The 27758-nt window shown below is 34.7% G+C and overlaps 1 protein-coding gene across 1 annotated transcript; it reads left to right on the top strand.

Moving 5' to 3' along the window:
- Positions 1 to 197: 197 nt before the first annotated feature.
- LOC124166981 (ATP-dependent DNA helicase DDX11) lies at positions 198 to 26731 on the top strand. Its single transcript, XM_046544731.1, has 18 exons — positions 198 to 527; positions 668 to 931; positions 2484 to 2693; positions 4435 to 4601; positions 5111 to 5169; positions 5623 to 5825; positions 6671 to 6823; positions 8395 to 8518; positions 10419 to 10576; positions 11665 to 11791; positions 13350 to 13572; positions 14648 to 14773; positions 16720 to 16888; positions 18592 to 18741; positions 18849 to 18972; positions 20138 to 20268; positions 21537 to 21758; positions 25447 to 26731. Exons 1-18 carry the CDS (start codon positions 336 to 338, stop codon positions 25477 to 25479), a joined length of 2835 nt encoding a protein of 944 aa, XP_046400687.1. The 5' UTR covers positions 198 to 335; the 3' UTR covers positions 25480 to 26731.
- Positions 26732 to 27758: the final 1027 nt, after the last annotated feature.

The following is a 27758-nucleotide window of genomic DNA, read 5'->3' as shown; positions in this document are numbered from 1 at the left end:
TCAAATTATGGCTGCCTTAATCGCAGCAAGAAAAATAAGGCCCAGGTTTAATATTTATTAAATCTAAAGTCGAAATTACACCTCTCTTTCTACACGTAACTCAAGGTTCAAAATACTGCAGTAACAGCAACTTTTCTGTCGGAATTCATCTGTTTTCTAACAAAACACATGCGATTTAAAACACCAGTTTCGCGGTTAAAGGTTGAAAACATAGAGCTCTATGGTTGAAAATAATTCATTCGTAATGTGAAGTTATTAGTTAGTCGGTGTAGTGTTTTTAGGGCAACGACTTGCAAATTTTGATAGCGCTATATTGCCAGGATATAAAACTGCTTATGGAAAAATATCTTTATTCGGAGGAATCCAAAAATCGTCTTACAATGGCAGATAACATTATTTCGTTGCACCCTCCCGAACAGTTTCCATTTCCCTTCGACCCCTATCCAATTCAGGTTGATTTCATGAGGAATCTATACCTCTGCCTGGAAAACCAAAAAATAGGAATTTTTGAGAGCCCTACTGGCACGGTAAGGAAGTTAGCTCTTGTGTTGCTACAGGTTATTTCAATCGCAACTGTAGTTGTTGACGTATATATATGTGTGATACTTATTTGCTCACTTTTATGCTCCCAAAAGTTGGATAAATGAGGGATTTGTTCGTTTTTAAGGGTAAATCTCAGAGTCTAATTTGTGGGTCCTTTCGCTGGTTGAGTGATCATGGAAAACGACGGAGAGAAGAATTGGAAAACGAAATACAGCGCATTTCAGCTGAAATTACTGCAACCAGTGATTCTGGGCATGATTGGTTGACTACTCAAGCCCAGTCTTTGTTTGAGTCTCGGCGAAAGGATGAACTGGAAAAGAAGCTTAAAAAGTTGGAGAAGCAAGATTTGAGGATAACGGAAATGAAAAAGGCTTTGAAACAAATAAGAGTAAGTTAGGTTTATTTTATGTTAATCCTTGCTACCATCGACTTAGGGAGAACTCATTGGGAATAATGGAACAATTTTGAAATGGCATAACTCATTTTGAATAGAAGATAATTTGTTCATTTTTGAAGCCGTAAAATACTTAAACTGGTGAAATAATAAAAATTGATACTTTCTTGAGAATCTCTTAGATGGAAGTGTATTTTAATCAATATGAATATCTGAAAAGCATGTTGAAACTTTTCAAATATCAGTACGACCATGGTGGGCCTAAGTATGTGAGGAAGGTCGTACGCAATATGCATCTGTTCATAGCAGAGACTTTGTGCCTTTGTTTTAGTCAAATATTTAATAACTTTTAATGTCAGGAATAGAAGGATCAACAACTTTGCTATTTCCACATCCTAATTTATTAACACCAACCATGGTTTCGTTACAGAGCAAAGTTGTTGATCCTTCTATTCCTGTGATTATGGATTTCCACCAAGTTACACCCGCTATGATTAATTATAAATATTAATGTGTCAATTTCTAAGGGACCTTTCCTGTTTTACTGTAAACTTTTAATTTGATCAATTCATTAAAGGAAGGTGTACAGTGAATCAAAGAACTACAGACCCATCTGTATTCTCTCTATGAACATGGTATACTTAATTCTAAATTGTGAAGTATTGGAATGGTGATGCCTTGTCACCGGTCAAGCCATACCTATCTTGCTGTAAGTAAATGAGCCTAATTAACTCACTTCTGTGGCCATTCAATTTGTGGCTGGTTTTTTACCTTATCAACCAGCCACCTTCTGCCTTTCCCGTTCTTACCATCTCATCACCACCTAATTTTCCCATGTTATTTGCTACTGGGTCATCCCATCTTACTCTTGGAACTTCTGGTGGGTAATTTCCTTGTGGGCATCCACACTATTTTTTATAATTTCGTCCTCTTTTCTTCGTCTTATGTGACCAAGCTATCCGATCTTATTGCTTCTTACCACAGCCACAATATCAGGCCTTCTGTATGATTCTCTGAGTTATTTATTCTTTTTAACTCGACATCCCTGTTTCAAATGCTGGGCCATAAATTCTTACCAATATTTATTTTTCACATCCAAATTAACATCAAGCATAAATTGAGCACTAACATAAGCCAAAAAACTGGTTGAATCTAAATGTGGAGCCCAACAAGGTTCCATATTGGGTCTACCTCTGTTTATCATATTTATTGACTCTTGCACCTGTTTACATAATTATGAGTGATTTTGTATTATGATAATTCAACCCTCAACTTCTACTTAATAAGGCAGACTGTAGACCAACTTGTAACTTTCCCCATGACCACTTCTTCCCAATCAACCTTATGATCCTCTTTCCACATTTGCTTTTAAAAGCATTGCCGAAGGAAGGTCAGCCCTTGTTCTAATTTGATGTTTCACCTTAGTTCGAGCGGTGACTCACTGTAGGTGTACCTTTACTTTTGAGGGACAATGTACTTGTATATATAGCCTTATGGTTATGAAGATCATGCACTGGAGTAAAACATTCTGTGTCATGTAATACAGAGTTCAGCTGTTGACCAAGCAGACCTTGAGTTTCAACAACTCTTTGGGGCTGATAAACATAAAGAACTTAATGGAAAGAGTGCTACTCCTGATTCCTCTGAGGAAATAAATAGTGAAACAGATTTTGTCTTAGAAGATTATGGCAGTGATCAGGATAGTGATGATACTGAAAAAGGAGAAAATGAAGATGATTCAGAAGAAGATACTAAGGTAAATAAACCAGTTGCCTCCTTTATATAAATGTTATCTTTATTTTAAAGAGCTGTATGCTTATAATGATTGAGATAGCTCTAGATATGTAAATATATTGTAACTTACCTATTTATAATATGTATCTATGTCTTTTAATGATACACATATCAAATGAACTTTGTAAATATTGCTTTAGAAGGTAAGTGTGTGCATGTGTACTATGCACTTGCATTGTACAATGTACATACCCCAACTTGCTGAAGATATCCTCCATTTGTTCTAATCTCTAGCTTCGATAAATTTTGGAAATTGTATTTTCTCCTCTGAAAGTCAATTACTTTTTTAAATGCCTCAAAAGTATGCTCTGCTTCATTGTAGAACTGAGGTTCAATGGTATTAATTAAAAAAATAGAAATAAATCATATGGATATGAAAAATCCTGTAACTCTAGAATGGCACTTGTTGTTGAGGATTACAGTAGCAAGCAACTGTTGTCTCTAAATCAATTCGATACATCAGACCTAAATTATAATTCTCGGCAACTAAGTAGAATTAACTTTTCCTGAGTGTCCAGGGAACACCTGTTTCCTGTCCTCAGGTTGAACTTTAAACGTGAAGCTTCAAAAATTGTAGGATATCTATTTGTACCTGAATAAAACAGCATTTGACAAAGATGGGCCATAGAGTTCGAAAATTTTTCAAAGGGTGTTTATTCACATCAGACTAAATACCTGGGGACTGTTTTGCAAAAATAAGTATCTATAATTATGATTATTTTAATTGTGATTACCGTATTTGATGGCGTAGAAGACGTACCTTTTTCCAAAATAATAGCTAAAAAATCACCTGCATCGTATATATGAGGGTTTGACCTCCATGGGTTGATGTTCATTAGTGACACAATTAAATTTACTAATATATATTTATTATTCAAAGGAAGAGTAATGTATTTATTATTAAGCTGATTGATATTATGTAATGTTATTTATCGTATTATATATTACTATCGTTTTGCTGGCTCCTGCAATATCAAAGGAGTTGGCAGCGAGATATGGAACGAGCTTGATAGTATACTATTAAATATGTTTATAAGATCAAGGTCATTTGAAATCCCACTTTGATTTATACGGTCGTATAAGATTTAAAAGGCATCAACTTAAGTTGCTGGGGTGCTGGGCCTTCCCACTGACTTTTTTCTTGTGGATGCCGTACTGAAATAAGGGTGAGTCATATAGAATAGAATAGAATAGTTTTATTTGCCCAAAAGATACAAATACCAGAGTGAGTACATAGGGCACGTCATGAAAAAAATATATATGCACAAACACAATCAATATGTAGATGCCAGTTATTCATTCACTGAGTAAAAACATTTATCTTGAAGATAAGAGCTAACTTTTTGTTTGAACACCGAAAATCTTTCTTCCTTTTTAAGAAAGATTTTCGGTGCCTTCAAATGTGGTAATTATGGAGTGAAGCATTGAAAAGGGTAATGCAAACAGCAAGCCTTTTCTTACAATTTCTTTTAAGTGTGAATGGGTGGGTGTCATGACTGGATGAACTGACATGGAATGACCCACCATTGTCTGCTGTTATTTCATTACATTTAAATGAACATTTTTATGTTGAATGTATATGTAGTACATTTGTTGCCTACATACTCTATGAGTTGTCATGTCTTATGAAAAAGTAGCCTTTTTTAGTCTTTACTGTTATCTCTTGAATTTTGTTGTGAATGCGCCAAATTATTATATTGCAGATCATCTTCTGTAGCAGGACTCACTCCCAGTTGTCACAATTTGTGGGGGAAGTGCGTCGTAGCCCATATGGAGAATCAACTCGCTTGGTTTCTTTAGCTTCACGGCAGTCTCTGTGTATCAACCCTCATGTCAACAAGCTTAGAAGTCAGGCTCTCATAAATGAGAGGTAATTCTCCTTTTAACGAAACTGATAAAAATTTTTTCTAGCTAAGATAATAAAAACATTAAATTCCTCTCGCTGATTGTATTCCCTTATGGAAATGGGATGTAAGCCCATTTGCAGATACCCCTCCACCATTGGGCAAGTCTGAGTTTTCTTTAAAGTTTCTTTTCATTGAAACTGGATTTTCTGTGCCTTTTGGTTGGGACTTATGCTTCCATTTTTATACTACCTATGTTAACAAAAGCAAAAAGAATAGTGAAAACATGCATATAATGACGTCTATGAATTGTATGTATCATTAATCATATTTACATGATTTTAATCCTGAGTGATCAAATTGCTGTGTGTAGTTAAGCATTTTTATACCGAGTGAAGACAAGCCTTTCTTTCTCCATTTGTCTGGAGTGAGAAAGGTGGTACATATTATATTTCATCAAATACAGGACCTGTTGCATAAAAATGAGTTAAAGAAAGTTGGAAAATTTTAATGCACATAGTTATGTATTTTTCAGGTGTCTTGAGCTTCAGAAGAACAAGAAAGGCAGGCCTACAAAAAAATCAGAAGGCTGTGGTGAGTCTCTTTATTTTTTCTTCTATTTTTCTAGTTTTGTGATTTTTATGAATGGAGAAGTTGCACAAATTCTCTTGTCCCATTGAATTTTTTAAAAAATCTGTTCATATTAACCAGTCATTTAATGGATAAAATGTATGGAGGGGATAGCATTCATAAGTACTCTTTGAACCCACGTGGAAAATTCTAAACATTCTTATACCTAAATAAAAACTGTTTGTGAGTTATGATTATGTATGTCATTTATTTTCATCAATAAAGTTGGCAAGTTGTTGTGTAAATATAGATGCTATTGATTGATATGAACATATACTATTTATAAAATTATTAATATCTTTTTATACATGGATATGTTACATGAAATCATTCAGATTTTTAAATTTAAATGGCTATTGATTTACCTTAGTTTTTATTTGAAAATACTTTTTCACTACCTATTTCAATTGATTTTAGGGGGATCTTGTCAGGAAATTCTAAAACGATCTCGCACATCTGCTGGGTGTCCATTCCTTCGCCCTGCTCCCCTGAAGTGTCTCACACAGGAGATTATAGTCGGCGATGGTGGAATAGCTGATGTGGAGGACCTTGTACTTAAAGGAAAAAAGATTGGTGCTTGTCCATATTATGCAGCAAGAGCGGCAGTGAAAGATGCTCAGGTTTCAATTTGATTTGTTGAAATGTTTTTTACTTTTAGGTTCTTAAAACCTTTAATTCTTGATTTATACCTTTGTACTAAAAATTTTGAAAACATTGTTACTGTCAAAATGACTTTCAAACTGTACGGTTGGATGAGACTTTTGCATGCATGTCATTTTGTTAAGATTACATCTCCTCATCAGCGTGGAGTAATTGATACACAAAGGGCATATAAATAGAGTTTAATAGAGAGAAAATATAAAAAGAGTGAAAATCATATTTTCAAGCTAGCCGGCCCTGGTGGGGCACTAGCGAGCTGGAAGTATGGGGAGATTAGTCCTATTTGATCCCAAATCGCATGCCCTAAGCTCGGAAAAGAACTCAAAAGGGGGACTTTTCACCCTCTTATTCAGCTATGCCCTTTACTCATTGTCATATTAAAATTTGGAAAATCGTGATATTTACCTTTCCTTGCTGTATTCATTTAATATTCAGGTGATTTCCGTCCTAGTTACTTAGCATTATTTTTTTGATAATATAGAGGAATGTGGATAGAGAAAAATTCTCATTTTCCCTTTAAGTCCAATTGATTTTTCTATTTATTGTCTTTTTTATACAATCTCCCGTACTTCTTCAGTTTCCCCATCCAATATTGACCGGCTGATCTAATCCATGTTAAATTTTTTCTCCCCCCTGCCACATTCTGCAATATTGCCTTTTTTATTAATAAGTATTGTGTATTTCAGGATAAATTTCTTATCCCTCTGAACAAATTATTGAAATAATCCCTAATGGAATTAGCATTTACTGGATTAATTTTAGTGTACACATGTATTTAAGATCGTCTTTCTTTAATTCCATCTAGGTTGTTGTGGTACCTTATAACACCCTGTTACACCGCTCAACTAGGAATGCAATTGGTCTCCAGCTTAGAGGAAATGTGGTTATTGTTGATGAGGCTCATAACCTTTTGGATACTGTGGAGCATATACATAGTGCAGAGGTTTTTGGTAATCAGGTAAAAGTTTTCTGTTTTACTGGGTGTTTTTCTGATAGGGAATACATGTGTAATGACAAATCTGACATTATTACAGGTGGACATTTTTATCTAGACTCATGTTAGTTGTGAAGTGTGGTAGTCTATTGGGTATAGCACTTAGGTTCTGCCTTAGGATTCTCTCGTTCATATCCCAGATGAATCCTTCAGCCACCCTCAAACAAAAATCCTCTGAGTGCAAAGTGGCCTATAGTAAGGAACTGGCCACCCTATCCTGAATGTGTGGAATAATATGTCTGTGGCATATTGTGGAGTGAACTCTAACCTCACATACTCAAACCAACCTACAGGTTGAATCACGGAGTGAATGTTAGCTTTAAAGTGTAATGTTGGTCATCATAATTAATGAAATCAACTGATTTTGGCGTGACTTGGTGGAACAAGGAGATATTCATGGTAGAAAAAAAACTCAGTATGTACTGTTCCACAAACTTTATGTTGCTGTCGACTAGTTTCGCCGGGCTAATGTGTCATTCTCAAGACCAACAGTCTTCAAAATCTTCGATGAGTCCATATGACTCAAACAGTGAGAAGCCCCTCAGGTTGTGAGGAATGAGGAAAATATTTTTGAATGTGAGGACTTGTCATTCTCTGACTTGGAATAGGAGTTTTAATGGCATTCCATTGTTTTAAACTAATGTGCAAAAAAATTATTTATGATAGATAAAGACCCTTTAGTAATGTTTAATTATAATTTAACTTATTCCGAGTTATTTAATAGCTTTGTATGGTGTTGTAAATAAAAGTAATTCTATCTTTCTAAGAATTTCCTGTGTCAATATCCGACCTTATCCTTGGGTGGTCTGCTTCCCGCATCACTTCTCTCATCATTATTTTTGTTGGGTACTTACCCCCCTCCCCTTCGGCGAGTGTCGCCGTCCTGTGGGTTTTCCAAGGGACACCTTTGATGGAATTCGTTTTATTTCGCATGTGACTTACAGGGAAGCGCACGCCAAAACTTTGCATCCACACGCTCCAGGTTTTCGTTAAACATTGAATGACACCCACGCCCTCGGCTAGGGCATGGATGATAGGGTCTGAGGGTTACTGACCCTCAAGTAACGGCACTGCCTTCACTTCAAAAGGGTGTGAGTCGAGTCCCTTTGGTAGAGACCACGAGAAAGGGGCCGAAAGGGAATCGGCTGGACCTTGGAAAACCCCGAGGACGGTGACACTCGCTGAAGGGGAGGGGGAGAACTACCCAACAATTTTTATAATTGCCATTGAATGTAGTATTATGATTGATATCATCCTGAGTAAGTTTCATTGCGTGTTTGCAATACATAAATTACATGCCACATACATAAAACATTAATTTATCAATACTTTCCACTATGCACGGGGATTTGTGGACAGCTTTTTTTATTTAAGTCTATTTTTATTTTATTTATTTTTATATTTGCGGCACCATTTTTTTTTGCAATGTTTACTCATTTGTTTGGATTGATGTTAGAGTAACTCTTTGAGTTGTGTTTTATCTATGTCACTTATTGCTCATATTTTTTATTTATTTTTTTGCATTACTTTTCCAGCTTACCCATGGTTACTCTCAGCTTAAGCAGTATCATCAAAAATACTGCACCCGATTTAGTGCCAAAAATCTGCTGAATCTCAAACAGCTCATGTTTGTTATTGGGAAATTAATTAAAATTTTGGGTAAGCTTCATAAGTTTTTTTTCCTTTGCTTTTTATTTTGACCATGGAACATAGATCACAATAAAACGTAGTAGTATGCCTTTAGTATCTAAGGATTGGAGAACATTCTGGCCATATAAGAGGCCAGGAAATCCTAAGATATGTTGTTCATTCTCTGGTTTGGGGAATTTTTTAATGGTATCAGTAGAAGTGACATTCACTGCTGTTTACTTCTAAGGCTAGGAATTAACCAGATTTATGTCAGGGTGAGCTGTAGCCTCACCTTTAAAAGGGCATCTCTCATTTTATGGATAAAACACTGTGTGAGTGAGCTATTTCTTAATCGTCTTTTGTCTGTAGGTGATTGATTTAATGTTTTGTAGCTCTAACATATGCCTATAATATGCTTTCTGTGCTGCTCTCCGATCTATACGTAACCCTTGCTGCATCGCTCAATAGTTAATGATATGTCTTAATTCCTCTGTGTCTCTGCTCAAACCTTTTTTTCAATGCCCTTCTTGATGGGATATGTATCCTTTTTCGCATTAGGTCCAAACTTTTCCTCTGAGAAACAGTCTCACTTTATGGTTTAAGTTTTTTTTATGCTGGTCGAGTTTTTTTTTATTTTTATTTTATTTTTTTTTAATTGGTCACAGAAAAGATATGAATATACATGTATAGGACCCGTCAAGAAAACATAAAAAGCAAATCAAAAGTACAAAGAAACTCACAATATATTATAATACATATACATATAACATTAATTGCGAGGCATCCTCAAAGAATTCATCAATTGAATAGTAGCAATGTTAGAGCACATACAGTTATCATAGTTGGTCCTGGCACTTGCATCACTGCTAGAAAATTAATGTTACGTGAAGATTTGAGTTCTCTATGGGAGCAAAATAGAGAAGAACCTCATTGTAAATGTACTTGTAGTTTTACTGATTACTTTTTCAAGAAATATTCAGGGTGTCCAGCGACCGGGAAAATTGGGAATGGTGGGTGAATTATTAGTCCCTAGAATTATGCATGAATTATGTATGATATTTGCTCCAACCGGGAATATCAAAATCTTTTCTTTCATATTCATTTCATATAAAATGTTGCCAGTTCAACACCCATGTTATGGCCCTAATTGTGTTTGTTGTAATTTTAAGCACAGTAGCTTTGTAGACTTCGTACAGCCGCATTGAAATGTGGAATGTCAGACAAGACAACAGAATCGAAATGTCTAGCACTCTTGACTCTAATATGATTTAATTATTTTACTAAAGACAATTATATGTACATGAATGCTTTAAAATTGTATTCATTGTATTTTAAATTGCACTTTATGAAAAAATGTATTTATCTATATGACTCATTAAATTATGACGAATGTCTTGAGGTGTCAAGTTAGACTTTCATAAACTAAATATAAAATTTCTATTCCTAAGTGAAGTCTTTAAATTAGGAATGTGAAATAATGCACTAATATAATGTTATTTAAAGTATTGAAGTAGTTTTGGGCATTTTAAAATTCCTATCTGTCGCAGTAATTACTTAAGATTAACCTGAAATGTTGTAAAATTTTGGTGGAAAACCTGGAATTACCGTATTTCACTGAATGTAGTCCCCCTCTGAATATAGTCCTCCCCCCATAATTTTGATTTCAGTTTCGGGAAAAGTTAAAAAAATATGTTTGTATATAGTCTCCCCCTTTACTTTTACCACAGGCATTTTTGGAAAAAAAAGGGGGGACTATATTCAGACATATACAGTATGCATAAATTTTTCTTCTTTGATTGGCTGGACACCCTGAATACTTTATAATTGTAATTATTAAAATCTTTTAGTTGGTTATAACAAAACCCAATTACATTTCTTCAATTGTTATCCCCTCACTGGACATATTTTATGTTAACGTTTTTATTTTTAGGTGGAGTTCCTGATGGCAATCCCATGGATGCTCCCAAAGGTGGACCTTCTGCAACGAAATTGCTATCATTGCTAGAGTTCATTTCTTCTGCTGAAATTGATAGTATGAATCTCTACAATCTACAGGAGTTCATAGCTAAAAGTAAAGTTGTGAGAAAGGTTAGGTCCAAGTTTTTATCATCACATCATCAGTGAAAATGTTGTCATTGGTTATAAAAGCTTAATGGAGAGTGTCTCAAGGCCGCTATACATGGTGAATGATCATGCGAATGAAATCATTCATCGTGTATAACGGGAAAAATGGTGAATGAACCATCATGCGCATGATCATTCAGTGAAAATTAGAACATGTATTTTGCTCGCATGATCCTGTGAATGATCACGTCATTGATGCAGGCGACTGAGCAGTGCATCATAATTAGCTGATGAGTTCATAGGTTCTCCAATTTTTTTATTCTATGGATGAGTCATCATTTTTTTGTGTTTTTATTTGTGGGAGTGGCAATTTTTTTTTCAAATAAATAGAAGTCATGAATGTCACAATCCTAAGATTACTCATAGAGCATTATAAATCTCTTCATGAAGCCTTCATTTTCAATCTTTTTCTTGGTGAAAATGTGAAGTCGGTTTATTATGATGCTTAAATCAAGATCCTCCTCCAGCCTGGAGAATATTTAAGGCGAATGGGAACTGGAATTACAGAATCATCATCATCATAAGTTAACAATCCTAATATAAAACAAGGTCTCAGGCGTTACTTTGTGGAATTGCTTCATGTTAAATGAAATATAATAACTATGTTTTATTCCACACTTTATTTTAAATTGTACCGTGCGATTTAAAATAAAGTGTGGAATAAAAAATAGCTATTTTATTTCATTTAACATTAGCAATCCTAAGATTGGTTTGATACAGCTCTCCATTGCTCTATCCTATCTGCTAGCCTTAACATAGTGACATATTTCTTCCCATATTTTCATTTATTTATTTTTATTTTCATTTTCTTTTCATATTTCTTTATTGGTGATTTTCTGCGGATATCTGGCCATTATCTTATCCATTTTTATCAAAGTCTCTTTCAAATGATTCTCTATCTCAGCTAGGACTGCTTTGTTGTCAGCAAATCGCAGTACACAAAATGTCTGGGACTTGCCATAATGCAGAACAAAATTAATCTTTATTGCTGGAGTTGTCACTGCTTAGTAAATTGGAGAGAAAATTTTCACCGAATTACCTTCTAATTACAGGTTCAAGGATTTTCAGAGGTTTATAAAACCAAGAATGATGGAAAAATAAATAATGATGTAGGAAAGAATACACCTGCAGTTGGAATAAAAGCATTCCTTAAAGAAATATCTAACCAGCCACAAGAAGGTAAGTTTAAATTGAAAATGGAAAGGTTTTAGAGCTATTTTGTGCGAGTCTTTCTCAATATTGTAGAATAAAAATAAAAGTTCAGCAACTCTTACTGATGACAATGGCAGATAATGAGCAAGAGCAACCTTGCGTACAAAACTGTTAGTGGCTTTAATGGCTTGTATCCAAGAACCATACTCCTTGGTCTGCACGATCGCACATTATGACTTCACTAGAGCTTTATGTTTATTGCTTCTGAGGGTCACACAATGAGAGTGGCAAAGTGCATGCTCATCTTTATTCATCCCCCACAACTACCTCTCATGCAAATTATTGCATTGCAACTGTTATTATGGTGTCTGGAATATGGTTTATGTCGTCGCTCAGCGATTTGAGGAATTTTACCATTTGCAGAAGAAACCAGATCGGTGATCACATTGCTACACATTGTGAGACACGCAGCCAAGGGTGGATGATTTTTGGCAACTATTGCTAATTATTTTAAGATATTTCATTGGCAAAATTATGAACAAATATGCAATGTTACCATAACGCATAGGTTATTACCCATTAAATATCATTGGTATAGTGCTGTTGCAAGTAATTTGGGCTCAGTGAAAATTAACCCTTGGTCTGTGGGGGTTCACGATTTTAGCTGCCAGCCAGTGCAGAAGAGATCCCCTGTGCAGGAGGCACCCCCTGCCACGAGGGCTAGTCTGTTAGAGTTAAACTCCTTAGTGAACCAATGGTGAGGGAAAGTGCTCAAGTGCAAGATGTCCAGGTAGTGCAAGATATCCAAATTTTGGTTAAATGCCACAGTCAGTATGCAAAACTTTCAAAAATGTTCCCTCACTCTAAGGGTTAAAGAGCAAATTAATAGGAAAAGCATGCGCATATCGGAGCAAACTGCAGGGGAATCTGAGGAAGTGGATTTGTGTCTGTATGACTTTCAAACTCATGTGAAGAGCACAGTGTCAAAATTATTGAAAATTTTCCTCTGTGCTATAGCCACATGAATTGCTTTGCAGCTTTGAATCCATGTCTTCATCATTAATCCTAACTTATAGGCAAAATGCATTTTTCCATCGGCTTTGATTCATTTCTGCTTCACATTCCCCTAATCTGTTTTGCAATGTCTCAATGCTCTCTTTTCTACTGAATCCCCTCCTTGTTTAACTCTCTATTTCTAAATATCCTTCCCTGGACCCTCCATCAATATTTTGAAATCATTTAAAAAAGCCATTTGAACAATTCACCACTCTCTAACCCATTATCCCCCTGCTTGTTTGTAAACATTTTTATTTTTGTTTGTTTTTATTTATTGTGTACGGTAGTCTTTAAACTGTTTTTATATGTGTACTCAGGTCAGCCAGTGTAAAAGCCTTTGTGCCGTTTTTGGCGGTGAAATAAATAAATAAAATTAATTTCACCAAATAAACTACATTGGTGGTAATGAGCCATTGTGGCATATTACTTCATTTTATATTTTGATGATGAGAGTGTGTTTTGGATAGTTTGTTCATTCAATGACCATATGCAGTGTTGCTTATTTCATTCATGATGTTGCTAATTGCAGAGAAAAATATTGAATCTGGTGTAGCTGTTAAAGAGAGCCCAGTTGATGAAAAATGTGGCAACAACCCTCTGCTTCCTGTCATTGCTTTCCTGGAGGGACTTACCAACCGGGCAGAAGATGGTAGAGTTGCTATCACTAGAGGTAGAACTGTTGGAAAAGGCAGTCTAAAATACCTATTACTCAACCCAGCTTCCCATTTGTCCGATGTAGTTACACTTCCCAGGTATGTCCTTTTGGAAAAATAAGAATTCTGATAAAAATGTCTTAGTTTTATTTTTAGCACTTCGAGCATGATGCCCGGAAACTGCTCAGTATGGTAATCACAGCTATTATAGTCCATAATTTTGCTGTTTTTTTTATTAATTTACTCGTTTTCTGGATGGATTCTTGTTTTATTATGCTCATCATATCTCTTTTTTATTGACACGTCCTTATAGTATTATTTTTGTGATTCGTAAAAGTATAGTAATATTATGTAAAGTCTTACAGGCTTTAACATCCTTCAAAAAGCCCAGATAGTACTCTTCTATGAATTTTTCATGTTTTTTACCAGAGGTTATAGATAGTAGTATACAATTGGTCATTTGACAGAAACCTTTTTTTTTCACTCCATTAGTGTACTTATAGTCATAATACCTGTATGTTCTTAATATCTTGTAGAATTTCATACACTATGTGGTATGGTAGTTCTTTGAACATGGTTCTGTAAACCATGAAGTACCACGTTTGATTCTGCTCGAGCCCTATGAACCCTCTAATAAGCATTAATTGAGTGTTATTTTTTCATCCTATCTTGGAGGAAAACCACAAATGGCAAATGAAAAGTAGGTAATTACACCTCGATCATGCTGAGTGGATTTTAAATACTTCATAGTTTTTTTAATATACATGTATTTATTATTTTACAAGTCCTATATTTTTATCCTCAACTGGGAAATCACATGCATTGAATCATGCATATACCTCCATACAGTAGCAGGTCTATAGAATGGCCAAAGATGCAAAAGTTAAGAAGTTTTTATGGACATTTTGGTTTTCATTATTAATTTTTTAACTATGAGAATGTGTATCTGAATTCTGAGGTATTTTTAAAATGAATATTGTCAATTTTGAAATACTCTGTTGTAACTCAAGACTATAGGAAGTTAAAGCAGCTTTTAATTTGATAAAGCATATTTAGGGTCAAATGATCCCTAGCCAACATATTCATGTACTCCAGGTTCTTGTACTTCTAGTGTTAAGATTTCACTCATGCAGTATAAAGGTATTTATTCTGTGATGATATTCGATCATTTCAGATCTATAGTTTTGGCAGGAGGAACAATGCAACCAATATCAGAGTTTAAGGAACAGCTGTACTTAGCTTGTAAGGAGGATGAAAAAAAAATTATTCATTCCTCCGTGGCAAATAAAGATGATGGAAGGTATGTATTGTACAAATCCTACATGAGATTCAATTTTGTAATTGTTTATGATATTAAATACAGTACACTGATGAAGGTTTTCCCAGGGCGTACACTAAGGTTGATTGTGCCATGTTACGGGATTTTAACCACTGGATCTGTCCACTATGAAGCCATTATTTATGGTAAATAGTTAGCATGGTAAAATATTTATGTTAAAGAAATGGATTTCTTTAAAGCAATGCTTTAGGTGTTTCTAACAATGTCGTACAGTTTATGATTATGATATTTCAGAGTGTTATGAAATCCTCTTTTTCCCCTCTGCACATTTTATGTAAGGATCCGGGGTCTTGAAAGAAGTAGAAATAATTTCTAAATGTCCTCAAGATTTTTTAATCTTTTAGTTTTATTTCCTTTTAATGTGAGCCCTTGGATTCATAAATTAAGGAAATATTAATGTAACTGTACGTTCTGTATATTTCTGTTTACCCTGTACTCCCATTGAACGTGCTTACTTTTCCTGTGGCCTAACATTTAGCATTTAGCCTAGGGATGGTTGGATTGGATACTTCAAATCCAAATATCCACAAATATTGCCCTTCACCAGATACTTCTGATCCAAATTGACTGAAGACATCGGATCTGGATCCTGAATTTTAAATTAATGCTTTAGAATGCAGCGTCCCATAAAAGGGATTGGAAAGAGTTCCTATCCACTTTTCACATGCACTCTCGTACATATGTGTTGTGCTACAGAATTTCAGCAGTGGAAAATTTTAAGGCAAATACGACAAGCACATATGTAGTGTGAATCTCCACAAGCAACCATTGTGGGAATCTCAGTGCCATAAACGTCAAAAGTAACTATGTACGTTGCAGATTTCAAAAACATCCTCTGTCCTCCATCAACCCATGCCTCAGATATTTCTTTTTTCTTTCTGAGATTGCACTGACCATAAATCATTATCTTCAAAGGAAAATATCAAGTTATACAAGAATAATGGAAACATGTTTCATCCCTTCCCCTTCTCACCCACTGACCTTTTTCGTCCTACCTGCTTCAATTCTCCATTTCTGGATTACATATGCAAGGTGAGTGCCTTACTGGACCTGAAGATGTTTCGATAGCTTTCGGTAATAGGATGATATGCATGAGATTCAAAAAAGAATGAGACCAAATGCGATGCATTTCTGACAGTGTTTAGGTTTTTAATGCTCTAATTGATTGACTCAAAGTTTTTTTTAAATACAACAAGACTATACCAATATTCAAGTAGCACAATTTTCAAAGAAACAAACATGGCATAAGCACCCTCAAGCAAAAAGATTCTGACTGGAAATGACAAATGCATATATCACATAGTTCACCCAGCTTTGCTTTGAAGGCAACTATGTCACCATATGTCACTGAAGCAAGATCTGACATGTTCGTCCTTGACTCCTTCATTCTTTGCCACGTTGTTTGAAAGACAGAGGGAGCACACTCCTTCCCCTCCGCCTCTCCTTTATGCATTTCTGCTTCCCACCTCTTCATCTAGCGGAGCGGTTGTCTCATTGCTCCTGCACCTTATTGCACATGGCATTAATGTTGTTCTAAACATTGTTAATTGTGTTGCAGATTGCGCAGTTGCAATTTAATTTAATGATATTCTGATAAAAATGTCTTACATTTTAGAAACATTATAGTAACATTGTAGTAGAAACATTTTTATTGAAGTAAAGAGAACCATGTACGTGCACTGTGGCATGAAACTATCGTGAGGAAGTGCAAAATCCACCTTAGTGCAAGTGAAGCATTTGCAGGTGAAACACTAGTCAATATGCGATAGCATGACTTTTTGTTGTATCTATCTGAGAACTGTCCACCTAGTTTTTTTTTTCTATGTAGCATTTTCTCCTATCAAGGCTATGGAATTCCTGGGAATAATTTATGTCGAGTTTAATTTGGTATTTTCATTTCATTTAAGGAGGAAGAGTGACTGTATTCAATCAAACTCATCAACAGAGGAGAGAATTTTAGAGTTTTCCTGTGGGCATGTTGTTCCAGCGGAAAACGTTTTACCAATGGTCGTACTCAGAGGCCCATCTGGAAGAGCTCTGGATTTTTCCTATCAAGAAAGATCCAAACCCGAGACGGTGAGTTTGGTGATATTCCATTACTCAGGTATCATGCCGCATTAGAGTTGCATGGATATTATGCAATTCTTCTTTTTATCATTTTGAGTTTTGTATCATCTTTTGGATGGTCTTGGCTACCGAGATGAAAGCCTGGATAATTTTCATTGAGTATTCTTTGAACTCCTCTCCCATGGCAATATGTCATTGGAGAAACTTAGTGTTTCCCCACTTAAATTTAAAATGGCCCTCCCAAAATGGGAAGCAAGCAGTGACAAAGCTTAGACAAAGGGTAATCTGCATTATTGAGATTATCCTAAATGATGTCAGCAAAACATTTATTGTGTTCATAATTGTTATCATCCATTTCATATTTCCAAGAGAGCATACCAAAGTGAGATTTTGCCTTATTTTCCAAGCTATGCCTTTCCTTGAAGTGTTCAGAGGTTTGGGAGGCTGGCTGTCGCTTGACTCCCAAACAATAAGGCTCTGCTAACCCCCATCTACTACTGCACACTTATATAGGACATAATTCTTAAGTGCTGAGAGACTAGTCTTCTGAATGCTTCTGAGTTATAGTTGGTGACTAGAAGAGGGAGTGGAAAGGATAGTTAGAAGCTGATTCTAAACTCATGAAAAAGTATTGCTAAAAGTGAACTCTTCATTATCCTAGTGTTTGTCCCGTATTCCTTTGTATATCCTAGTATTGCAGGGTCTGCTGTTCCGCTCAGTTCATTATGATAGTTGAGTTGACAATGATGTAAATGGCATTGCAGAAAAAACCTGGTGAAATGAAAATTGCGAGATTTAAATTAACAACATGGGTCACAGATATCCTCTTCTCTTTGATGATGATGAGACTTACTCTATTCAATTAATCAAGTTTTATTAACACCTCTTGGTCCGGCACCCTTTAAACTAGACTAGCCATTGGGGCCGGTCATATTATATGCCACAGGCCTCAATATATGTTCAAACTATTATAACGTCGATAAAAAAGACGTCAATGAGAAAAACTTTCACAAAAACAAACAGTAAAGCTACCTGAAGACGCACAAACCAGAACTAGGTCGAAATAGTTCCAAATAAATCCGTAGAGGTCAGCAGGAGACTGCACTGCATGAAAACGTAAAAACGCGTGATCGGCACATAAGCGCTGGCGGCAGAAACACGTAAAAACACGTGTGCAGACCATAATGTGTTAATAAGGAGACCACCTTTTTGTGCATTAGCATCTTTGCAGTCAAAAATCAGGAAATCAATATGCTCTAATGGGGTAAGATTTAACTTTTTATGGATATATTTAAAAAATAAATGTTCCTTCATAGTAATTTAATATAAATTTTGACTATGAGAGTTTTGTTTATTTTAAAAATATTACCTACTTGCTGGAAAAGAAATTTTGTGGAATAAGATAAGTCCAATCAAGATATATGTACATCTCTGTTACGCTGCGGTATTTAATTCCTTTTACGTTGAAAGAGATATTCTTTCTACAGCTTAACATATTTTGCTGTTTGCCTTTTATTCACCTACCATTTCTCCATTTTGTGGTGGCTAATGATTCAACTGATTAGTAAAAGTTTTACAATGTCTTCTTATTTTGCAGTGGATGTCTGTCTTACTAATTTTTTGGGACATTTTTTGAAAACATTTTGTGCCCCCAACCAAGTCTCATTTTAATCACTTGGATTCTAATGGTTAACCTTTTTTACTACTTCTAGATTAATGAACTCGGTCGTGTTCTGTTAAATATGTGTAATGTAATCCCTGCTGGCATAATCATTTTTTTTCCATCGTATGATTATGAGAAATTTGCATTTGAAACACTCGAAAAAAGTGGAACTGTTGCCAAGTTGGAGCTTAAGAAGAAGGTAAACTTTCCCTGGAATTCCGTTATCTTAACTCTCTATTATATAGTGATTATTTGAATGTATTTATGGGTAAAAAGAGGAATGAAATTTTTTTGTAACAATTCTAGGTCTTTCGAGAGCCTAAAAAAGCTTCTGACGTTGAAAAAGTTTTGGAGAATTTTTCATCTTCAATTAAAAATGTCAAAAATGGTGCTTCTACTTTAACTGGTGCCATTCTGTTAAGTGTTGTTGGTAAGTATGTGCCTTTTATGTGATTGTAATTTCAAGCTTACTCTTTTACCTCGTATGGAGGAAGTATCAAACAAATCATTTAGGAATGTTTTGATTTAAGTTTTCAGGCTCGAACAACTTTTTAGGATGCACAAAGGTTAAGAAAACACTTAGCTGTTGTTCTTAACCTTTGTGCATCATGAAGGAGTTTCACCATGTTACGCCAACCACCATCGCAACTTTTTAGGATATCAAATCATCTTATTCTCAATGCATAATGAGTTAGTTGCATATTGCATATGTATTTGCTTGAGTTTTGTTTGTAACAGTAGGTTTATGCATACTCTAATAAGGATTTATATTTTATATGGTCAATTATTATCACTTTTATTAAATCTGGGATATTAGCAAATCATATGTTGCTATTCAGTTATGACATGACTCTCAAGAGACTTGGTTACTCTCTCTTTATCGACAATTAGATTATGAGTGAGAACATGTGTTATGGGTGAATCTTTGATTTCAACAAAATCATGGAAGGTGGTAACAATAATGATTGATGGGTGGCAAATCACTAGACTGAATGAAAGAGTCCTAAAATGGCTATGATGCTGCCACAGCCTTCTGTACTTCAGCAGATGGAGAAAAATCTTTTTTTTTCTTTGGATCTCCAACGTCTCTGTTCACATGCAACCAGTCTATAGAAACAAAATGCCGTAAGAATTTTGGGAACATTTGAATTTTTCTACCACTCCAAACTTCAATTAAGCATTTATGTATATGTTTTCGGTTTGCCACATGCTCCTCAACCAATATTTTCAACCATTTCCATTGCTTTACTCCAGCTATACAAGTAATTACCTGTATTCTGAAATTGAAATTCTGTGTAATGCGCATTGAATCACCAAAAAATCTGTATTTTTAATATAAATCCATTGTTGTTGGAAATTATTAATTTGGAAAATTTCTTGTGGTATCATGCTACCCAAACCTATTGGGGCTATCAGAGATGCCTAGAAAAGGGCGACTGTTTCCTAATGAGGCATCTCTGTAAGAGAGAACAAAATTACCTACTGCTTACAAAATCAACCTGAATGATAAACCTCTACATATTTTCTTAATACTGAAGTATTTTAGAACTAGATACATATTCAATGTATTGACACATGTTTTATTCTGAATGTAGGTGGAAAAATGAGTGAAGGCATTAATTTTGGGAATGATCTTGGCCGATGTGTCATTATGGTTGGAATGCCGTATCCAAATGCACTCTCACCTATTTTACAAGAAAAAATGGGATACCTTAATACTCACTCGGTAGGTGCAGATTACTTTTTAAGGCTTGATTTTTTTCAATTCAAATTAGTTGTAATTTGTAAATGTATTTCCTAAAGTTTGACTTTCTCTGTGTAAAAGCCTATACATACATACTTATATATTAACTACCCCATAGTAGACTTGATGGTGGTAAGTGTATATTTCTGAAACCACTAATGAATGGAAATGAAAATAAATCATCTCATCAGTGTGTCAAGGATTTTTTGGATTCTGAACCAGGTTTTTACTGTATTACTTCAATCTAATTATGCATTGATCTGGGCCTTATTATGTGAACGTCATCAATGATACACCGTGACCCCGAAAGTTAGTAAGTCCAGTTTAGATGGATTTCATAGAACAGCTTCATTATCATGAAAGGCTAACGAAACCTGAGTGGTCACTTTATAAATATGTCATGGTCATCATCTTTAATTATGTGTGTGGCATTGTGGTGTGTGGTCAAGAACAATGCTTGGAGCATTATGACTGCTTGACTAAAGTACTTCTGTCATAAGTCCAGTATGAATATTTTTGTTGGGTTATTCTTCATTTCACAAGCACCGTACCATAATTTATGACAGAATGAAGTTGACCCATTGCTATTCTTTGTTGCGTTAAACGGGAGGGTGATTGTTGTACGTGTGGGATACATTATGATAGCCAGTTTTTCTTTGTATTCTTAAGAATTTAATCTGATTGTATTTTTATCCACTATTGAATTTTACTTTCCCTGCTATCGGTGTTTCAACCTATTTTTGATGTTTGATCTCTTTACTCTTAAATTGTGTACACAGTATAACTAGCCATGGATCTCCATCCTCAACTTGCTTGTAAATCATCTGTAAATACATATCTTTAACATTTTTTATGGTGCATGACATATGTAAGCTGCAAGTTTAGGTAATGCAGTGATAACATTATACATATATTAGAAAACCTTTAATTTTTAATGCCATTACAGTCAGATTGATACTTTTACTGGGTTACTTCAATTTTCCTTATTTTGTCCTGGAATAAATTATGGAAGATTAAAGAAATAACCATGGAAGAAAGAGGAGATTCATATGCATATTATTGATATAAGCTGTAATGAATTTGTATTACAATGACACAGTTTTGGATACTTACTAGCAATTGAAACCATGGTCTATAATTTATTTGTGTTATTTAAATGGCATTGAAACTTGGAGCCACTGGTACATTTATGAACATCCTTAATGTGGCTTTTGCAAAAATCTTAAGGTAATTATGTTATTTAATTTCAGTCACTATCACAAGCTGGGCAGAGGTATTATGAATCCTTATGTATGAAGGCTGTGAATCAATCAATTGGTCGTTGTATTCGACACAAAGGGGATTATGCCACAATGCTCCTTCTGGATATACGGTATGCCCGTCCTCAGACTCAGGATGCTTTGCCAGGTTGGCTGAAAAATTCTTTGGTAGTGCAACAAACATTTGGAGGGGCTATACTATCTGTTCGCAAGGTATGTTAATTATGAATTATTGATTATTATCCTGTTTTTTTTAATTTTATAATACCGATGTTATGTAATGCTATTATGTACTGCCAACCTTAGTGAGTAATTCATATGATCTACATAGTTTGGCTTTTATTTTCATTATACAGGTGTTTTCATGGCTTTTTCAATGAGAGATTATGTCTTTGATGTAGAAATGTAAATAGAAATTGAATGATGATGAAATTTGATGTAAATAGAAATTAGATAATTTTTGAAATTTTGGGTCACAGTTCAATGTCTTACAAGAGGGAAGCTAGAAATTTTCCACAAGGGTAATAAGCAAATAGCAAACTCCCGATTATCCGAGGCGACATAATAATAATAATAATAATAGTTTATTGACGGGAAAACCACCCAATTACAAAAATGCACAAATTAACACAAGATTGAAACATTTCCAAGCTCCCAAAAATACAGGAACAATCGCACAAACTTGCTGCAAAAACCAACAATAGAAAAAACAAACACAGCAGTCAAGAATAACAGATTGAACAGTCACACATCTCTCAAACAGTGGAAACAGACACTATCACCATACACAAGAACAAATCATCCAAGTCATTGCACAAACAAAGGCAGCTCCCTCCTTAAGTTCTTTGGATTTAAATTAAAAAGGTCAATGTTACTACATTTGTAGTTAATGCTCCGCATAGTTCTGGTTAAGGGTGAGTGGAAGGCGTAATTTCTATTAGAATGAGGGAGTGAAAACATGAATGTTTGCCTAGTGTTTAAAATGGGGACATGGAAAGGGATCATTTCTACCAGATGAACAGAGTCAATGTCTCCATGCAGTAGACGGTGAAGGAATGTTATGTCCAGGTGTAATCGACGGGTTGCCAAAGGTAACAGATTAAGAAGGGATAGTGTTAAGTCATAAATAATAGGGAGGATGTTAAATCTGTAGGATACTAATCTAATGAATCTGCGTTGCACACTCTCAATAGCTTTGATGTGAATGTTATAGAACGGGGACCATACAATAGAGGCATACTCAAGAATAGGGCGGATTAAAGTGCAATAGAGGATCTTATAAGTATGAATATTATCAAAATCTCTTGAAATTCTGAATAGATTGTAACTAGAAAAACATGGGTAATCCAAACTTTCACGTTAATTTCTTGTAGTGTTTATAATTCACATAAATGAAGCAATATATGTATTATTATTATTTATTCTCATAGTTTGTTATTTTATATTGCTTTCCTGAATCATTGAGTGCTTTCTTCTCCTGACAGCAATCGTTTTAGCAGCGATCATGTGATTTCACTCATATATTCCCACTGCTCCATATACTCCAGCAAACTGTCTGTGCAGTCAAGCACCTAGCTGTGACTCATGCAATCTATATTTCCTTTGTCTCTGCTTCTACTTCTCCCACTACCTTCACTTCTACTATTCCCTTCCTCTCCAGTTTGACCTTGACTGGTCGTGGCGTAGTCATGCCTGAGAGCAACGAAATCTCCAGTTCCATTGGGCTGTATTCAACCGCATATAAGGCTACAGTAATGATTTGGCATTTGCAATATGAGAAATACTTTTAGAGATTGTGGATAAAATTTTTCTTAATCTGCGATTGGTTGCCCTTTGAAGAATTTTCTAAAAATAAAATAATCAACAGTTTCTTCTCGCTGCTCATCATCTTCTGCAATGCTGGAGCAGATGTTCAAGGAAACTTGAAACATTCCTTGTCCACAAGTAGAGAAAATGATTATGTTTTACAAGGGGAATAATAATGTAAATTATAAGCCTTGTTGATGGTGTGATGAGGAGGTCTGGGGAGTCCGGACCCCCCCCCCCCCCAAAATATAAATACACAATTTCTTTCCTTCATAAAAAAGAACAAAAATTGAAAAATCGTGAGATTTCTTTGCAATGAAGTGTTTTCGATTATGAAAAGTGGTAAAATTAGTGTGTACTTAGTACCCTGTTTTTCAAAAATTTTCCACATTACTTTTGGACCCCTCCGAACAAAATTCCTGGCTATCCCACTGAGCCTTGTGTATTGTTGCATTAAGACAAGATAATCCTGTTGTTCTAGCATCCGATTTTATTTTTTATATAGATCGCAGAAAACATCGAAGGAGTGTGAAACTCTTTGGATGATCTGCAGCCAGATACATAATTGGAAGTCTGCTGTGCTTCAAATTAAAACTTAGACAAAAACAAGTGCTTACATCTCTCTTGCTTATTTGATGAATAGGAATTCCCTCCCTAATCTATTTGACACATCGATATAGGGGTCACGAGGATCTCTCTAATACTGGATGATGTGCCAATCAAAAAAAATCAAATTTATACATAAGTCAATTTAGTTGGCATGTAAATCGCTTGGTTGCTTGCAGAGGAACAGCATATCACATTATTACCAAAAATGATTCGCAAATGAAACATGTGATTACAAGTGTTGGAAGAGAATTAAACATTGCAGTAAACACCTCAAAGCTAGTTTCAGATCTTCACAAAAAACTTTAAGTTGGTGTATATTCTTCATTGCAGAAATTACTTACATCCTTGGGGACTAGTTATAGGAGTGAAATAGGTAACCTGAGCACTTTCATAGCTTTCCCTTCCTGCAGGTCACTCTCTTAAATCAATGTATGAAATCATCGTACAATTTTGTGGTGAACTCCTGCAATTGTCTTGTAATGGCAACAAAAAATTCAGGTGGATTGCTTCTGCGAGCTCTCATTGCTAATCTGATGTGGTGCCAGACGGCCTTGCGTTCAGCCTTGAATGTTCTTCCTATGCAAGGTTCTGGTACATAACGACTTGAAATGGTCTAAGAATTAATGAAGACTCTGAGCTCATTGGCAGGGCAGTCATTTAGTGTTGTCTTTACACTTGTTTGGTGTAGCTATGGGTGCAATGGCATGCAGGCTTACATTCCAATTTAATTGATGGTGTGAAATGATCACTGGCAAGTGTAAATTGAGTTCTTCTCAATATGAATAATAAAATAAGGATTGATTTATAAGTAAATATCCTTGACTGAGAAAATTTTGAGAGATTCGCTTTGTATTCTCGAGTAGACACAGAGTCGTGGCTTACACCTGTTGTTGGTTTTGATAGAGCAGAGGCCTATTTTTGTTTCTCTCCAATTCTCATCCCCTGTGTGCCCTCTACCCTCTGTAATAAAATATTCGTTCTCACAACATTTTTTGTAACTGTGTTCATCAAAAAATTGATAGTTTAAGGTGTGACTTGTGAAATTGCTTCAGGTTAAATACAAAAATGCAAATTTCACATGTGAAAACATGTGAAATTTATTAAGTTTTTTTATTCAACATGTGTTCATCATGTCAGGGTCCTAATGTATAGTATGCTAGAATATATTTTTAAAATTTCAATATTTTTTTATCTTTATAATTATATTTATTTATGCCTTTGAAAAACTATGAAGGAATTTTGTAAAAGTTTGTCATTCTTTACCTTGAAACCTGTATATACTAATTGGAAAGAGGTAATTTAAATGATGCCTGAGGCTGAAATTGGCACGTTCTGACTTATTTCCCAAAAATGATATATTATATTCTTAGCTAATTCATGTTATTTTTTGACTCTATTTCCTTTAAAAATATTCGTATATTTATTTTAAGGTGTATTTAATGGAATATCTGGAGCTTTGATATGTGTTACATCAAACCTCTTTCAGTTTTTCAGTACTAAAATTCCTGTGCAGAAATGAAGACAGAAGTATACTCTTCACCATTTGCATGCTGCATCACTGTCCAAAATGTCACTTACCATTCATTCCTAATAAATGTTATTTTGCTCATCGTCAATATCCCAGTACAGATGTATGTATCCTGAATTATTATCGTTAAATGAGAAGTATATTTTTTAGTGATGAAATGATATTTTTGGAAGCCTGGTGTGATTTGGAATCCATGGTTATGCATTGGCAATATTTTGGAAGTATGCATCAATTCCCTTTGAGTGGGACATATCAATGAAAACTCTCGCATGTGCTTTATTAAATCATGTTTCATTCTATTACGATATCCAAACAGGATTCATACTCATTTGTTATATGTGGCTTAGCACTCATTGACTAGTATCCCCAGTTAACTCATTTTAATGTATGTTACATTTCTGATGTATATGAATTGAGTTGTTTCCATGATAATTACCATCTTGATGCAAAAAAAATCTTCGTATTAGTTCAAATTATTTGGAGATGCCTATTTATCATGCACATAGAAAGTTGCCCTTAAATTTCTCTTATTTGGCAAGCATTACCCCAAATATATGTATTCTGATGTTTATCTTTCATAAAAGGGGATTTTATTAAAGTCAATATGATCCAGTTGCAAAGGTCACATCTGTTTGTAGAGAATTCAGAAAAAACATATTTTAGCCATATTTATATCAGGACAGTAAATATGCCAATATTCTCTTGGTATAAAATCATTTACATTCTGAAAAATGTCGTTTTAGTTTTATGCATACATAATTATGTAGTTGTCCAAAGTGTGATATTCGGGCATCAAAAGCATACTGTTCATCATTTGTCATGGTAGTTTGCTTTCAAAATTAATTAGTCTATGTACTAATTGTTGATTTCATAATCTAATGAGTCATTTTTCTTTGAAAAGGAACTTTTTAGGGATAAATTTTATGGTCCATTGACACATTTAAGATTTTTATTCCATTTAGATGCCAGAACAAGCATTTCTGTTAACTTTGAGAATTTTTTTAGCGTCTAACTAAATTTCACATTTTTAAATTTTGGGTGCTTGTGTTATTTTCAGTGCATATGAATTGATATTTCCTTTGGTGAGGTATCTTTTCCATAGTTTAAAGGTAGTGTTGTTATTTCTAAACTATGGTGATGCTGATTGCGAAAATGTGATACACTGACACTCTTTCAGGAATTTACTTTCAATGGTTTTCATTGCTAAAGCCTGATTCACATGATAATTTTTATTCGTCGCGAAAGTGATCTCTATCGAGATCAATTTTCCCGTCGCGAAAAGCAATCGCTCTAGTGATCATTTTTCTGAATCACTCGTGATCGCGAAAAACAATTGCCGGCGGCGATCATTTTGCGCAGTGATCGTGATAGTGATCACTTTCGCGACGAAAAAAAATGATCGTGTGATTCAGGCTTAAGGTTGTGAAATTCAATTTTAAAGTATGTGCTGGAATAGAATGAAAATCTGGCTTGGGAGTACCTATTGTCAGTGGCGTAGCTCAAATATTTATTGGCTTATTTTTACCACTTGTGATATTTTCATTTCTTTGCTCACGTATATGTCAGAGAGATATGATTAAAAAAAAAATTTTGGTCCATGTATGATGCTGGGTCCCAGAAAAAGCAAGTATGTGTGATATTCCTGTCAAATTTTACATTTTTATGCATTAAATTTTATTTATATATTTTCATACAAGTTTCTGTGTTGTTTTATTGCTTTAGTTTTAATGCTAATCAAATACATATTATGATGAGTTACTTCATAATTAACCCTTGAGCGGGCTGATATTTTTACACGACTCGGCGCATGGTGTGCTTTGTCCATGATATGCATATGCATTTATGCTATTTATGAATTTATATGATAACACTCGATTTTTGTTAAAATTTATTTTTATAATTTTTAAAACCTCTGTCCAATGAATCCCCATGGTGCAAAATGTTTGGGAAATTTCTCTATTCCAAAGTCATATACTTGGTCCTGGATCCTACAAATGCTAGTAAAAATACCTGCCATAATGAAACTCTCTAATTACAAAAATCCATGCAACGAAGTCTGCACCTGGGCCCAAAAAATAAAAAGTGTGCCTCTACAACAAATTTTTGTGAAATGAAGATGATATTGACCTTGATGGAATACAGTACCTCCCAGCAATTGCATCTAATGTCTGGTCTTTATAGATGTGTGTTTTTTTTTTAATTTAAATCATATTTAAATTATTTTTAAGCATTTTTTATCAAGCCGGTTAAATAAATATTTTACTTCAAAG

Source organism: Ischnura elegans, chromosome 10, assembly GCF_921293095.1.
Source record: "Ischnura elegans chromosome 10, ioIscEleg1.1, whole genome shotgun sequence".
Lineage (NCBI taxonomy): Eukaryota > Metazoa > Arthropoda > Insecta > Odonata > Coenagrionidae > Ischnura > Ischnura elegans.
This window is presented reverse-complemented; position numbering and strand designations above follow the sequence as displayed.